Source organism: Myiozetetes cayanensis, unplaced genomic scaffold, assembly GCF_022539395.1.
Source record: "Myiozetetes cayanensis isolate MyiCay16 unplaced genomic scaffold, myiCay2020 scf1, whole genome shotgun sequence".
In the NCBI taxonomy this organism is placed as follows: domain Eukaryota; kingdom Metazoa; phylum Chordata; class Aves; order Passeriformes; family Tyrannidae; genus Myiozetetes; species Myiozetetes cayanensis.
In genome coordinates, this window is record NW_026086604.1 from 90,589,565 (window position 1) to 90,606,901 (window position 17,337).

Below are 17,337 nucleotides of genomic sequence, written 5' to 3' on the forward strand. Positions count from 1 at the left end.
AGGATATGTCTGAGGCTGTCCCATGCATCAGTGAATAGCATTTTAGTTTCTGGCACCATCGTTGTGGTTCCTCAGCCTGAGAGGGCCAAGCATACGAAAAGCCCAGCCACTGCTTCGTAGTTACAAGAAAAAACCCAGCAATTATTTCCTACGTATGTGACTGTACCTGAAGATTGTGTTTCACTTGCATTTTATACAGTGCCAATATCTGTAACTTATGAGATAACAGGCATTTGCTGCTGAGACGTAAAACTGAATACCTTTTAGCACTTGAAGTGCATTTCAGAATTCAAGACTGTGAACAGGAAAAGCTAGAAGCAGCCTTGAAAATACTTATTACCCCAAGCAAATATTTCAAGAGCCTATTTAACAGCTAAAGTGTGAAGAGGAAAGTCTCTTGTAAATAGTTAGCAGCTGAACATTGTATGTTATACACGGCCAGGAGTATAACAGTAGAAACTTCTGGATGGTTAGCAGGCATTCTGAGAAGCAAATAATTGACCAGCTGGGCTAATAACAAATAGAAATGCATTTTTTAGCCATTTTTAAAGAGCTGTGCTAATTGTTTATTTTGACTTTATAAACTATGTGTATGTCTTTGACCTAGGGAAACTAGAGAACCTTGAACCTCACGAAGGGCTCTGCTCTATTTGGTGTATCAGAACACATAAGAATAAAAGCTTTAACTTGTTCTTTACTCCAGACTTATAATCATACTTTACTCCAAATCTACAATCAGTCACAATCATCAACTGTTACTTACATTAAATGGTGGGGGTTTGCTTTCTAGTGCATTGCTTTTTAGAATTAGATGGATACTTTATGAAAGGCAAAACCTTCTCCACAGTACTGTCTGCATTTTCATATGGTATTTTCATTGCCAGATAACTCCATTTTGACATTTTCCCCTTGTAGTTCACAGTGAAAATCGCTCAGGACTTTCCCTTATTAAGGCTCTTCTAATCTTATGAAACCATTTGTTTGCCACAGAAATCTGTCCTGAAGAATATGATGAGGAAACTTGAATGTCATCACTAAGCATCTGATTTGTAGCAGCTCTTTAAATATATGGAAGTTGGACTTGATAATCTTGGAGGTCTTTTCTAATTTTAATGATTCTGTTCCTTTATTAATAATAAGTTTTAAAGAAAAAATCCCATATTAATAACAAAGTGGACAGTATTCAAATAAATGTTTAATACATGGAAAAAGGATGAAGAGATAGTAACCCAATGAAGAATAAAAATGAGATTTTTTTTTTTAAAGGAAATAAAGGTCAATGAATTGCTATTGGCAGAAATATACTTTTTCAGGGCCTTGTTAGTGTGACATCCTAGTTATATTTGTGGCTATTATTAAATGAAGATAGAAAAGTAGTTTCAAGGCTGCAAGTATCACTTCCCATGAGATTCGTGGACAGCACATTTTTGCCTGATTAGAGTCACTCAAATAGACAGGGCACCTGTAAAGAGCAGGAAACTCCCAAAAAATTCAGGTCCAGAATTATTCCCTAATGCTCTTTAATTTCTTAGCAACACATAAGTCTCTGGATAGACAACTTCACTTGAGATTTTTGCATCTAGGCTTCTTAGTTCTTTTCTCTCTTTCTTACAGAAAAAGGCACAAATTAGGCCATTTTCTAAATTCAGGCCTAAGATGCAATACCACATGATTCAGTAGCACACAAAAATTAAGCTCATTCTCATCAAAACTGTAAGTTAGACAAAAACAGGGGAAATAATTACGCAACAGAACAGTATATGAGTGCAGAACACTGAATTAACCCACCCACACACCTCATCCTATCTTCTTTGGGCCCTCCTCCAGCCACCCGGGGAAGGAAAATAAGAAGGAACACTTCCTTTCCCAACATTTTCCAACCCTTGTTTTCTAAATGTACCTTGAACAGACAGTTAACCTTGCACACTTGATGTCAGAAGATCTCAATACATGCATCATCCAAACCTAAATGGGTCCTTTTGAAACAAAAGGTGAGGAAATATCAAAACTCAGAAGCAGAGGATGATTTTTGTTCCTTCGCCTGTACCCCATTCCATACCTCTTAACTGCAGGGTAACTTCAGCTAGTCCTTTCATTTACATCCCAATTTAAACTATTAATGTTTGTATATGAGTTTGGGGTAACCAGTTAACTTTGTATGAAGGTTAACTTCATTTTAGTATTGTTAGAGACTGTCTTCAGGCACCTGAGAGTGAGCAGGCACAATAACAGTTTTAAGTTGTTATCATTGTGACAAGCACGAGAAGATGCTCTTTAAACAGACAGCCCTGGTTTAGACGAAGAACCTCAAAGGCAGGCAGAAGCAAGACGTATTGCTCAGCACTGACTTTATTAACATACTCTGCTGTCATTCCTCTGAAATCAGTATTCACAGAATTACTCACTGACCTCATACTTGTACTAGCACAGCCTATTTTGTTTAACCTTAAATTACAATCAGCCTAAATAGGCACCACCGAGGAAACCTAGCTGTCAAAACAGCTTAGTTAGCACTTAGTTATTAAGTTTGTGAGTATTTTCTCAGTAGCAATCCTTGCTTTCCTAACTACACAATAACTTAAAATTATAGTCAACTGGTGGTGGGTGGAAAGCTGAAAAGCAGCTGAGAAAACTTGTATATGCATCTTTTTGTTTGCTTGTTTGTTGTTATTTTGCATGGAGGTATTTTGGTAGGTGAGTAGGCTCTGTAAATTGGAAGGGAACAGAGAGCTGTCAGTGAACTGAGGAAGCGTATGGGAGTTAGGTTATGACCAGTGCATGTGGAAGAAAAACCAAATCTGCAATTTGTCTATAGGGGAGTTAATAATCAGGTGATTGTTCTTTCTGTCTGTCATGACACTCCCATTTCAAGGTCACATCTGACTTGATCTAGTCAGGCAATAGTTCAGCTTCAAGGAGGAGACTGACCTGCATAATCACCACGTCCTGGTGGCTTTCTCTGCTTCTACAACTCTCTGCTAAATTAAGACCAGTATCTTCTATTGCCAGTATGTGAACCAGTAAAGTACATGTACACTTGGCTCTTTGTTCTGCAGCATGGCACCCTTTCAGAGGCTTCTGGCAGTCCTTAGATCAAGAAAACAACATTAAGAGAGCACACTTTAAAAAGTTCCTCAGTCTTTTTGTGTATTTCAGTAGTGCTATCCCACTGGGTAAATTTGGGGTATGTAATTATCTTATTATCCTTGCTGCCCTTTACCTCAAAAATGAGATTTTTTTGTATCTGAGAGATTGCATATTTACCCATGATGTTTCCTGGAATGCAAAGAGACGTAACATTTGATACAACATTGATGAAGTGGTTGACTAGTTCATGAAGATCTCACTAATCTCAGTGCAACAGTCTCCGAAGTTTCCAAGCTCCTAAGGTTTCCCATCTGTCTTACAAGCTTAGCAATGGCATTTTGCAAAATCAGATGAATGTGAGATCTGAAGAAATCTGCTCGTTTCCCAACTGATTTGCTGCCATCTCTTTCCCAGAAAAACAAGATCTTCCCAGATGGGTCAGACATAAAAGTGAATTGAGGACCAAAACAAGAATGCATTTATGCCCCAGCACAGCTGACTCTACCTGCATCATACAATTTTCTGAAACTGAAATAATAAATTGTTATTGAAAAAAAGAGACAAAAATTATCTTTGTTCTGATTAAAACAGTAAAAGATACTTTACAAAAAATTAAAAGAAAAAAAGAGCTAGAATCAGAGAAGCGTATCCCTCCTGCAAACCCTGATAAATAATAATACGCTTTGCAACTAAATGCTTCTTCCAACAGCTAATCTCTTTAGTCTCAGAATACTGATGTCTGGCTAACGAGGATTTTCATGGACTTGAATCTCCTTGGGTTTTTCTTAAAGATGCATAGCAAGACTGATCATTTGGAGAATTGAGTTCTAAAATCTTTATGCACAACCAGATTGTGCTCAAACATGGGGACACACAGGAACCAGAAAATCTGACAAGAGGTTTCCTTGTGGGGAAGGGCTGCATCTCAACAAACAGTATTTCCTACTACAAGTACAGAGCAATTTATACTGGTGTCGTATCTCACAACTGTCCATTGTACAACCTTCATCATTTTGTAAGACTTTGACCGCCACATCACTGCATCCCTAGTTATGCACAGGGAACTTCTCCAGAGAAACGGAGACAGATTTTCACACCTCTGTAATATTACTCGGAATCTCTTCCATCTCACCACTATAATTCACAACCTCAACAGCCAAGTATCCTAATGTTTACGATCTGTGTTCTTGCAGTGGTACCCATGGAGTGCAATTATAGTTGGTAATAAAGAGATTATTTTTATTTTAAAAAGACAAAGACTGGTAAGATCAAAGTCAACTACAATGAAGTGGTGGCAGGAAATGGCACGGTTTGGTGGGAGGAGGTTCTGAGAAAAGCCAATCTAAGTAAATAATAAGAAAAGTAGGTAGATAGGGCCTTGTCAAGGATAGGTGTGCATTAAAACTGAGAGTAAGAAACCAATCAACAGCTGTTCCTGGAGCTGGTTTTCCAAGCTGCATCTGCAGCTGGTTCTTCCCTCAAGTTTGGGGGCAGATGGCATGACCGCTACACATATTTTATGTGGGAGAGTCCTGGGGAGTGGGATAATGCAAGCTGATCTATACTATATCAGCTTTTACTGCCAGATCTGGGGAAACTTGGAACTGCATCTGCACTCCAGTAAATCAAACACAGCCCAGAGCCACAGCAACAAGAGAAAGCATCAGCCTTGTTAAGATTCCTTCTACAGACAACTGAGACTGTTAGGAACGTGCAGTGCTAAGCAGTTTGTCCAGCTGTGGCTCGGCCAAGAGGAAACCTGTGAGGGGGTGTTGTGAGGGTGGAGCAGAAGCTTCAAGGCCAAAGATGCTTGTTGAAGAACTCTGCGGTGGTAGGTGAGGTCTTATTGTCTGCAATTTTCTCTTTGGCCACCAGACTCCACTGTCCTGCCTGGGATGTAGACAGCGGTGACAGACAGAACTCAGTTCTTCCAGCATCCACCTTGGAAAGCAGGAGTGGGAGGTAAGAAAAGCCCAGAGGAATGGGAAGTTGTGTGGGCCACCTATTGTGCAGAGATGGATGAGGAACATGGCAAAACAGCAAAAATTCCACTGATCTCATTAACTGAACTCTTCCAAAACACAATTGAGAAAAATCTGGAGTTTCATGAACTCTTTAAACGGGTGGCATCTCCGTTCCCCTTTTTTTCCAGGCATCTGGATGATCCCTGCATCTGCATAGTTTCCACCTTTGTGTTGGCACAAATAGAATTCTATTCGGCACTGCAGTGAAACAGATCAGGAACCAATACAAGCTAAGACTAACCCAGCCCAAATAATAGTTGGCTCTTACTCAGATCAGTTCCCCAGCCACAAGCAAAGGGAGGGGTGGCACAGGAACAGGAACAATTGATAAGTGAAAGGCAGGACTACTTCTGCTGGTGGCAGCTTCTGCCTGCTGTTACATGCTCAAGTTGTGCATGTAACTACAGCCTGAGAGCAGAGGCTCTTGGGGTCAGTGCTCAAGCCTGGATCAGCTATAGACGATGTTGGAGCAATGTTGGATTGCTCTGACTGTACACCGTGTTCATGTGTTTCCAAAAGATACCTAATTTGAGCAGCTCTGGACAAAACAAGAGGCCAGAAGTCAGCAAACAGTAATTTCCAAATGTCTTCATAAGCACTGTGGCATGTTAGCATCAGCTTCTGATAGGGAAGGCAGATGATAGTGCCACAGGAGTAGTTCTGACCATGTGTGGAAACCTTGGGCTCTTGATAACTTGGTTTCCACTAGAAGTCTAAATAGAATCAGTTTCTGAAGCCCTTATGTGCTGAAATAATATTCAGTCATTATTAAAAAGTATTACTATTTATTGTAAATGTTTCTGGTGCCTTGTGTCTCGCAGTTGCACTCCCATGAGGATGAAGTATGAGATTTTGGACAAGCTCCCAGGTATTGGAGAATTAAGGCCATATTCCTGAAAAAGCTATATTGGCAAATCAATTCAAACCAAAGAAAAATGCTAACTGATGTTGTATCCAGGCATACTAATGAGGAAGATAAGGATGAATATAATTTTACTTATAGAAACCCACTGTGAGGTAAAAAGTGGATTTATTTCAGAAAAAAAAATTAATAGGGTAGTAAAGAAATGCCTTTTCATAAGGCACAGAAAAGTCTAACTATGATCTCAAAGCAAACTTTATGAAAATTCTTGGTGCAAACTTTAAGAAAGTTCCTGACGAGTTAGGGAAATTTGTAAGCAAATAAGAAGGAAGGAAAGGATTTTCTTCTCCAGAAATGGTAATTACTATATCTATCAAACCATAGATAATAGAAATTATGAAGAAATCCAGAACAAAACTTGGAATTTTGATAGCACAGTATACTTTGTTCAACTCTGTACCTTTCTAAAAGAACGGGTTGTTGATTTTCTGGTTAATAAATAATAAATCTAACCATTTTGCCAAAGCCTGTAAATAAAGAGTCAGTTCCAAAAGTCAGCACATCATAAGAAATAGTCTCAGTGCCTAGATGCTTTAGGCAACCATTCAAAAAAGTAAATACAGCATGTGATTTATCTGATCTGGATGAATGTGGAAAAGAAATCTAACAAACCTGGACTGAATTAAGGCATTCCATTAGTATAACTTTCCTACAATAAGCCTGCTAGTTAAAGGATAAAGGAGACCTTGTGTATACAGAGATGAAAGTCTTCTATTACAGAAGGGACAGCGCCCTAGGAAAGTAGTTCTGCTCCTGTTTCCTCTAATAGGAGGTAATTTCGAGCTGGACTGATGAAGGGGATATAAGTTGAGCATTGTGATGTCTGTCTTGTAGGCCCTGAGTCAGGGAAGAAGACAGTCTCCCAGCCACTTGGCCATCAGTACTCTTCCTCACCCTCCGCCACCAGCCTAAGCTCATCCTTGGCCCAGGCTCCCACCATGCACCTGTGTGCTCAGCCAACATTCCTGTGCCACCTGGGGAAACCTACGAGTCTGAACCAAACACCTAAGCTCTTCCTATCCAGTGCATGGAGAGAAAGAGGCACCCAAAGTTAAGAACTGGCCTTACACCCTCAAAAAAAAAACCACCAGCAAAATGAGCAGGAAGTTTCAGAGGGGTCCTTACTCAGCTCTTCTCTTCACACCAACTTACTGAGCACAAGTTGTAGTTTTCTCTCACTGTTTGCTCGCAACAAAGGATATCACAGGCCTGTGTTCAAATTTGTTTTCTTCTTACCTTGGAAAATGGGTTTGAAAATGTATCTCTGCCCTAGGAAAATGCACCCTCCAATGGAGTTGTTCCACTGCCAGCCGGACCACGGTCAGAGCAACTCCTCAGCAAATGGCTTCAAGTGATCAATACAGAAGGATTGCATCCCTTGTTCCAGTGAGGAAAACTGGAGAAAACTCCAGAAGTTTTAAATTGAAACAGATCCCTACTGGAATGCCTTGAAACTGTCATTCACCCAAAAAGTCCCTAAATAACTTGTTCTTTAAAACAGCAACCTTCAATATAAAAATAGAAAAAAATGGACAAAACGTATAATATCAATATTATTATTACCTGATCTTAAAAACCTCTTGAAACCAGTTCTTCTCCTGAAGTTCAGAGCATGAGAGGCTCAGTACCTGCATGCGTAGCTGTCCCACAGACATATGAGTACTCTGAAGGCCAGGGGCTGAGGTGAAGCCATCCCCTTTGGGTGCAGAGTCTCTTCACAAACTGTTGTTTATGTTTGATTATTGCAAGGGGATTGTTTGGTCTTTTGGGAGGCAATTGGTTCAGTTATACAAATGCTGAAAGAACTTACTGATTGAAAGTCTGAGGAGTAGAATTAAGAGGGTTAGATGGCTTGAGAGCAGCTTTACATGAGATTGCTTTGTGTTTTAAATAGCACTTGATCAAGAGGAACAAGGTTTCAATTCAGTACTGCGTGATGACATGGTGCAGGAGGCTACTGTGGACATTAACTCTTTATTTAAAGATGGACTGAATTGACAAAAGGGATCAGAATTGGACAGAGAGAACATGTCTTCTCACTCCTACTGAAACTCCTTGCACTGGCCCATGCTCTCAGAGGGTGAGAACTGTAAGGCGTGCAGTAATCTCACAAAGAGAAAGGCAGAAAGTTGCAACAGAAGGACTGACAGTCTAGCAAGCAGCCAATCCCCTAATCCTGCAATACACAGACACTTAAAGTCACCTCGTGATAACCAGAATGCGTAAGGTCAAGTATATGTTTCTGTCTTTCCATGATAGGGGCATAGAGCCCTTCCATCTCATCAAGCAGATGGTCAGACTCGGCATTCCTCACTGAAATCCTCCCCAAAGCAGAACTGTGCTGACATATAGAATTTATAATGTATGCATGATTTTTGTTTTAGTTTAATAAGTAACATTTGCTGCAAATCAAAACTGTATGTTTCCCAATGTATGTAGGTAATGAAACATAGAAAAGGAAGACATAAATGAGTTTATAGACATATGAGGGATCTTTTTAAACATAAATACATAGCTACATGCAAAGAATTGAGATTATTTTGGAATATCAATAAACTCTGGTAACCTTGCCAACAGTTTAAAAAAATCATTAACCCTGAAAAATAAACTCATCTGAATGAGAAAATCATTTCTCCACCATCCAGTTCTTTTGATAATTAGGTTTAATGGATGTTACATAGGCATAATGAGAAGATACTACCAAATGATGCTCTGTTACTGTATGTCCTTGTTGTAGTCAAGTTCTCAGCTGCTTTCTGTGAAACTACTGACAACAGTAGGATAGCTCATAGGTAAAAAAAGTTTTGCCCGTGTATATGTAATTTTTATGACAAAGTGATATTTCAAGGTTGATGCCTTTTAAAAATTAAGGGATTATAATCCTGTAAATGTTTCCAGGTACTGCTAAGTAAATATACCCAGTAACTAGATCACATGCTGCTCATGACAGTCATTTCAGTCCTAAATTCTCAGATTGCGTTCTTAGTAGAATTTACAGACTAAGGAAGTCAGTTTAGTTTCAGTTTCAGTTCTCTGTTTCTTCAAGATCTGGTCTTTATCCTAGAAAATATCATTATAATCCCTGTAAATTTTAGAAGTGTAAATGGGATTAATGAAATTGCCCAGGTTTTAAGCATTTATGTTTATTCTCAAAAGACTCCTTGGAAGGGATGCCTATATATTGCTATCCAGGAGGGCAGACATGCCTATACTTAGGATTATCCAGCATTTTTAATTCTGAGACCCAGGTTTTCAGTCATCTCTCACACTCTAAGAGCTAAATAATTTGGTCTGAAATTTCACAAAGAAAATAGCCTTAACATATTAAGGTAAAGGAACACAAATTGTCTTTAAAAAAATCTGACAGGCAATCTTTGAAGCAAAGCCTTGAAACCTGGTCAAAGATAGATCTAAAAGAATTTTTCTGAAAATCAATTTTTTTCTGAAAGGAAACCCTAAAGATCACACCTTACAACTGTTTCGCAGAGATTCAGAAGATGTCATCCTACGATAGCAATCACGACTAGAAGGAGCAAGGCAAAAAATAGGATCACAACCCAGGCTGGAAAAGGGGAAAAGGGCAGACTTCAACTTTTTCAGCTATCTGCCTGGAAGAATCCCATGGGAGATTGTCCTGGAGAGGGGACCAGTAGATCAGTTGCTTTTCAGGAATGACCTCCTCCACATTAGGAGCTGGTCCATCCCAGTGAGCTAGAAATCAATGAAAGGCAGCAAGAGGCTGAACAAGGAGCTCCCAGAAAAACTCAAAGGGAAAATGTAAGAGGTGGAAGCTGTGATAAGTGGCTCAGCAATAATATGGAGATGCTGTCCAAGCATGCATGGATGGGGTTAGGAAAGTCGAAGCCCATATGAAGTTGAATCTGGAGTAAGACATGGAAGGCAAGAAGAAGAGCTGCTCTAGGTACCTCAACAGCAAAGGAAAGGAGAGGGAAAATGTGGGCCAGCTGCTGAATGGAGAAAGGGACTGAGTGACAAAGGACGTGGAAAAGGCTGAAGTACTGAATGCCTTCCTTGCCTCAGTCTTTACTGGCAAGATTTGCCTTCAGGAATCTCAGCTTCCTGAGAGATTGGCGCAAAGGTCTAGAAGAAAGAGGATTTACTCTAGGTAGAGAAGAACCAAGCTGGGGAACACTCAAACAAACCAAACATATACAGGTTCATAGGACCTGATGGGATGTACCCACAAATGCAGAAAGAGCTGGCCAATGTCAGGGTGAAGCCACTGCTGATAATCTGTGAAAGGTCATGGTGCCTGGGAAAGGTTCCTGACAAGAAGAAATAAAAAAAGTTATTAAATCTGTCTTCAAGAAGGGCAAGAAGGATGAGTGGGGAACTTCAGATCTGTCAGTCTCACCTCAGTCTCTAAGAAGGTAATGGAACAAATGATCCATTTCCAAACACAGGAAGGTGATTTGGAGTAGTCAGTTCAGATTCATGAAGACAAAGATATGCTTGAGCAATATAATAGCCTTTTACAGTAAGACTGGCTTGGTGGATGAGGATGGAACAATGGATGATGTTTATTTTGACTTCAGTAAGGCTTTTGACAGTGTCTCCTGCAACATCCTCATAGACAAATGGATGAAGCGTGGGCTGTATGAAGTGAGCAGTGAAGTGGAATGAAAACTGACTGAACTGTGAGGCCCAGAGGGTTCTCATCAAGAGCACAATGTCCAGCTGGAGGCCAGTCATTAGTGGTGTCTGGTAGGAGTAATGCTGGGGCCCGCAGTGTTTAACATCTTCTTTAATGACCTGGATTATGGGATGTCACACTTTCAGTGACAGCAGGAAACACATATCCTACCACTCTCAGTATTCCCTCCAGATGTCCCTCTCATGCAGGTTATATTCCAGATGTGTGGTACTGAGCACATAATCTCATCCCTCCCTTCTCACCTCTTCCTTGGATGCTTGTGAAGTCAAGCTCCAAAATTTAAGAAATTAATTACTTAAAGGTTAATAATAGGAAAGGGGGGTGTTCTACAATCTCAGTTTTACCCCCTGTATGTGTGCATAATGATGCAGTCTTTTCTTACGCCAACATTATTCCTGCATAATTCTTCATTTATTATGAAGAATGGGCAGGTCTCATGGAGTAAGTAGCTGTTCAGAATATTTTACGTCCTCATAAGTATTTTATATGCAGGGCTATACATTGTTTTACTGTCTGTTCCTATTCCAGCCTTTCATAGAGACAGTCTTTTTCACTCAGGAGTATTTTTGCAGTCTTCATTTTAACATTGTCCAGAATCTTCGTAGGAAAAATCACGTTAGAATCCAGGTCTCTAGGTCATAGTTAACCCTTTTAACATCAAGGCAAAGCTTCCACTGTTGCTTCCACTGCCTGCAACAAGTCAGAATCCCAAAGAAAGCAATTCTCATTACACAGGTCCATCCATTTTCAGGACAAATGCAGCCTTTTCCCTAAATGACATTGTGTGAATAAAATTGCTTATCATCACACAGATAAAGACCATATTCACAAGAATAACAATATAGTACCATACTCACAAGGAAAGATAAATCACAGCTGTACATCAGCCTTACTTACAGAATCTCCTAAGCCTTTGAGTTCTGCAGGGTATTTTCTCTGCTACAGATACCTGGATGATGACATCCCTGTAGACAGCAATTTGATTTTTATAGACCAACAGAGATCTGTGGGCCTGCAATTAGCTCTCTTTATCTAGCTCTTCTTACGTATGTTTTACTTGCTGCTTTCTTTATGTTCCTTCCATTAGCTCTAGCAAGTGAATTGCACATGTAATAGGTCCCACTGCAAACTGAAATATCTGGCACAGAATTGTGTTTAAAGAAAAAACCAACACACCTCTTCTCCTGCAGTGTTTTCTGAAGAAGTCAGTTTACAGACAGCAAAGCTGCTGTTTAGATGAACCCCGTGCTTTTTATCTGAAGATTATCCACCAGCCTTCCCACAGTCACAGAAAAACTCCACTTCCAGAAGACAGGAACATACAACCCTCACATTCAGATGACACGGCGCCTGTCTCCATGCCATCCCATTTGGCTGGTGTGCAATTCTGGGACAGCAGATGTAAAGGTGGGGTAAGCATTTCTTCCCTGTTCTTATGAGAAATAGATGAGTTTCTAGGTTTATTGCTGTTCTGTTCAAGTGTCCTTTTGAGTGTAACACTGTTTTGCTTGTTCCTTGAAACAAGATCTTTCATGCATAAAGCCAGATCCTTGTCCTTCACAATAAAAAACAACACACAAAGAAAATGGTTTAACATTACTTTATTTCAACTGCTTGGTTTATGCCCTTGACAGAGCAATGAACTATTAGAAATTTAGATAATGAAAGAACTGATACATGAAAGTGAGTTCGAAAGTGTACCATACACTAACCCATGCACTGTCTGTTTTGCTCCCTCAGTTTGACTGTGCTTTGTTTCTGCCCCTGGGATCCTGGCTATTTCTACTATATCTACATGGCTCTACTTAAGTCTTTAACTGCTTTTTCTCTTAAAAGGTCTGCTCTAAGGACTCTCTATTTTTGCTGATTGTACATGCTTTGCTTGTGCTTTTTTAGTGTACTATCTGTCCTGTTTCTTCTTCTTTTCTATCTCTTCTCATGTCTCTTCTCTTCTCTCTCTTCTCTTCTCTTCTCTTTTCTTTCTCTTCTCTTCTTCTCTTCTCTTCTTCTTCTCTTCTTCTTCTCTTTTCTTCTCTTCTTCTCTTCTCTTCTCTTCCTTCTCTTCCCTTCCTTCCTTCCTTCCCTTCCTTTCTCTTCCTTCCTTCTCTTCTCTTCCTTTCTTCTTCCTTCCCTTCCTTCCTTCTCTTCCCTTCCTTCCTTTCTTTCTCTTTTCCTTTCTCTTCCTTCCTTCCCTTCTTCTTCCTTCCCTTCTCTTCCTTCTCTTCTCTTCCCTTCTTCCTTTCCTTCCTTCTTTTTCTTTTCTTTTCTCTTCCTTTTCTCTACATTGTTTCCTAGGTGCCTTTTCTCCTCTCCTCCTTTTCCTGAAGACTTCCCATTACTCCTTTCATAGCTGCCCATGGTTACCATCCTTTCCTGTTTATTTCCATTCCCCTTCCTCAGGGATATGCAAAAGCAATGTAGTGCTACCATTTCCTTCCTTGTGGAAAAAAGTAAAAATCTTTATTTTAAACTATAAGCACATTTACTGCCTGCCTGCACCTCTCTTTATATCTTATCTATCTATATATTCTAGCCCGCCCTTCACCTGCTGTTCTTGTTCCTCAGACTCTGCCCTGCTTTGGCCCTTGGATGTGCCCCAGTAACCTCCTGCTACAGGGCAGAGAGTCCTGATGTAGGATGCCCTCCCATGGTGGGTAATTAGCTGAAGATGGCAGAGACCATGGCAGAGGAAAACCATAAAAGATGTTCCAGAAGAAGACTGAGGATTAACTCTGCAGCAGGGAGAGGTTTCTGTTTCTCCCCACTTCTGCTGAGGATATACCTCACTGGGCAGCAAGGTGCTGCTATATCTGCCCTGGATGAGGCACGCTGAGAACAGCTTTTCCCTGTGCATGGGTACAAAGTTGGACACTGCTGACTGACTCCTTAAGAACAGTCCACAGTAGCAGATCTGCAGATTTAGGTAAAATTTTAAAGAATGTTAAGTTTCTGCAGAAGAACATGAAATTTTTCAGCCAAAACTGTGCTCCTGCCTGGGCTGGAAGGACGATAATGAAGGCATCAAAAGCCTTTTATTTTAGGTCTTGGATACTGAACACAAATGCAAGACTAAAAGACTTGCTAAAAGAAGTCTTCTTCATCTGTTAAAAAACCTCTAGTATCCCTGGGTAGGCTACTGTAGGGTTTCCTCACTTCAAAATCTATTCATCCCCAGTTATCTAGATTAAATTTAATATTGCCTAAAAAATTCATTACCTTCCCTACAGAGGAAAAGCAATCTTCTGTGCCCTTTTGTGCATCAGATCGCCGCTACCATGTCCTCTTCCCCTACTTTTCCCTCTGACAAAACAAAAGCCAACCTTTGTAGTAGGACACATTTTTCTGACCAAGTTTTTTTGCCCTTGTTTTCCGATGGATTCTCTCCATGTTGTACCTTTTCTAACGTGCAGTGCCTAAAATTACAAGCCGTAGCTGAATCAAGGCTTCTCCAGCGTCAAATGGAGCAGAATTTACTCCCTTAATGGAAAACATGCCTGGAATGGAAGATGTACTTGTTTTAGATGCAACAACATCCCACTGTAGCCATCCACTCTGACTGAGCTGGGGTCACACCAGGGGCACCTACAGGCAGGACTGTGAATTCAGTAGAGCAACTTGTTCATTTAACTGGTAGAGATGGAAATGGGGAACGTTACAAAGGAAAAGGATTCTCATCTGCCCGACTCAGCAGTGTCAGCCTGGATGTGTCTGTTGGGTCACGGGGAAGGTGTGTGTAGAAGAGAAACATGGGAAAATTGGGCATGGCTAGTGGCTGCTGGGCAGGTTGGGGCATTTAATAGGTTAGGAGGGCATGGTGGCAACACGGTGCAAGTTCAGTGGGCATGGTGGTACTCAGTTGAAGGTTGGACTAGATGATCTTGGAGGTCTTTTCCAGCCTTAATTGAGAGTGACAATTCTCCATTGTTCATATTTGCCAATTTATGGTATCAGAATTATTTTATGATTTTAAGGGGGCATTTAATAAATGCAGACACTATAGGAAGGCTGAAACAGCTAGCAGAAATAGTTCTACTGTTTTCCTTCTCGGGAATAGTACAGGCCACAGCGAAAGGGAGTATTTTGCTAAACGCTCACTTCTTGCAGAAAAAAGAAATTAAATGCCTCCAGCGGGCTGGTTTGAAAATACGTGAAGAAAGCGGAAAGCGCTTCCTCAGCTACCGGAGGTGACACCCCGCGCCGGGACGCCTTTAAACACCTCCCTGAGAACCTCCCCGCCGGCGACAGGCCGGTGCCTCTCCGAGCAAACCCGGACGAGAACTCGGGTGACCCCTTCCAAGCAGCAGAGCTGCCGGGCGGGAACAAACCCAGCGCCTCCCGACCGGCGGCGGCAGGGATTCCGCCCACTGGGCGGGCGAGCACCTTCCGCGGGCTGCGAGCCGGCGCTCCCCGCAGGCTCTGGGTGAGCCCGGGGTGAGCCTGCCGGTGCCAGGGCGGTGGCGGGGCCGTGCCGTGTCGGTGCCGAGGCGGTGCCCGGGCGGTGCCCGGCGCTCCCCGCGGGCGCAGCTGTCACTGTCAGCGCGCCGGCGAACCGGGATCCCGGCCCCTCGCGCGGGGAATCCCCCAGCCTCGCCCCCGCAGCCAATCGCCGCGCCGCATGCAAATCGCGGCCGCGCCCGGAGCCAGTGGGAAGGCAGCGGGGCGGGGAGGCGGCGCCCCGTTGGCCGGCGCGGAGGGCGGCGAAGGCCAATGAGAAGGCGAGGCGGGCGGGGCGCGCCCCGGGGGCGGGGACATGCAAATTTGGTTTGAAAAGAGGGCGGGAAATCCGAGTTTCGCGGGAGGCCCTTGGCGCGTAACCCGTCTCCTTTCCCTTCATTCATTGTCAGCAGCCGCCGCTTCCTGGAGCCATTTTCCAGCCGGCCCCACACAGCGGGAGCGGCCCCGCTCCATCCGCCGCATCTGCCCGCCCCGCCGCCTCCGTCCCCCCCCGGCGCCCCGCATCCTGCAGCCGGGGCCCCCCCGGCACCCGCAGCCCCCAGTATTTTGCGCGGGGCCTCGGCATCGAGCAGGAAAGCAGCTGGGAAGGCCGGGGGGGGAGGAGGGACGGGGGGGAGGAGGAGACGCGGCTGCGGGGACAGACCCGGAGGGAAGGATGAGAAGGGGACTCCAGCCGCCGGCCCAGGCAGCAGCGCCGCCGCCCGCGCCGTCCACGGACTCCAGAGCAGCCCCCGCCGGCTTCCCGGCCCGCTTTGCCGCCGGCACCTTCATCCAGATCCGCAGCACCGGCGCGGCGGCGGGGGCGCCCTGTGTTGTCTCCTCCTCCGCCGCCGCCGCCGCTTCCCAGGCTCCCGGTGCCTTTGCCCCGGCGGCGGATGGGGGCCAGCCCGCTGGCAGCTCGCTGTACTGCACCCCCCACGGACCCGCCGGCAGGACGGCGCTGCTGCAGCCCGCTCTCGGCAGTGGCGGAGGCCGCCCCGCGGTAATTTTGTGTTTTCCCCCCGTCCCCGCGGGGAGGGTTAAGGGGACGGGGGGGGATCCCGCTGCCGGCCGGGCCCGGGGGCGGGCGGGGTGCGAGGGGAGGGCAGGAAAGGCGGAGGCAGCGCTTTGTTGCAATAAACTTTCCTGCCTCCTTCCCACCCCCCGCTGCCGGGTCTTATTGAAAAGGGAGAAAAAAAAAAAAAGAGGAGAGAGAGAGCGCGAGAGGAAAAAAAAAAAAAAAAAAGGGGGAAAATATAATAATCCCCGCCACGTCCCGCTGCACGGGTGCAAAGGAGCGAGCAGGCGGCGGCGGGGAAGGGCCCCTGTTCCCGCGGGGCGGGGGGCCGGGCCGTGCCGTGCCCCGCCGGTGTCTCCGCTCACCCCCGGAGCCGCCGGTGACGTCTGGCACACGTGCGCCGAGGCCGCGGCTGTGACTGGGAGCCGGGGCGGGCGGGGAGGGGGACGCCGCTTCCTCCTCCTCCTCCTCCTCCTCCTCCTCCCTCTGGCCTGGGACAGCCCGACCGCCGGCCGGCTGCCCCCGGCCCCCGCCGCGCTCCGAAATGCCCCTGCAGCAGGTCAGTTGACTCGTAGGGCGGCGGCGAGCACCGACCCCCCCCTCCTCCCCACCTTTAAAATTGACGCCCCCTCCTTAAAATTTATGCCTTCACCCCCCCCCAAAAAAAAAAAAATCCGCCTCTCCCACTCGTGGGGTTTTCTTTGTCCTCGCTGATTTCGGGTGTGCGCTTGGCCCTCGTGGGCTCCGCCGAGTTGGAGAGTGGGGGAGGGCGCGGGGCATCCCCGCCGGGCGGGGGTCGTAAACGTCGTGGGGGGCTCACCTGCCCCTCCCCCTCCGGCCTCTGCGACCCCCTCCCGGCGGCGTGTGATCGCTGAACTCCTTCCCATCTCTTCCCCTCCCGCGCCGGTGCGCCCCTGCCAGGGCAAAAGGGGTTTTAACACCCCTTCTCCCCCCCCTCCCCCCCTTTATCCATCCTTCTTTCTCTACCCTGTATCCAGTCGGTGATGGTCCAGGTATGGGATGGTGCTGTAATTCTGAAATACTTCTGGAAGAGCTTTGGGAGCAGCTGGGAAACCGGTGAGGAGGGCAGGAGCTGCCTCTTGCATGACTTTTTGCAGGTGTTGGTTGCTGAGCCAGTCATGGAAGTTTCAAGGCTCATCAAATCTCATCCAAAGCT

The 17,337-nt window shown here is 44.6% G+C and overlaps 1 protein-coding gene across 2 annotated transcripts in view; it reads left to right on the forward strand.

The window, feature by feature from the left end:
• The first annotated feature begins 16,659 nt into the window (after positions 1-16,659).
• Positions 16,660-17,337, forward strand: part of E2F3 (E2F transcription factor 3) — a 42,524-nt gene continuing 41,846 nt past the window's right edge. For both annotated transcript variants that reach the window (XM_050326107.1, XM_050326117.1), the window contains exon 1: positions 16,660-16,719. In XM_050326107.1, the coding sequence (XP_050182064.1) occupies positions 16,705-16,719 (15 nt within the window). In that variant the 5' untranslated portion in view covers positions 16,660-16,704. The remainder of the gene's footprint in view (positions 16,720-17,337) is intronic.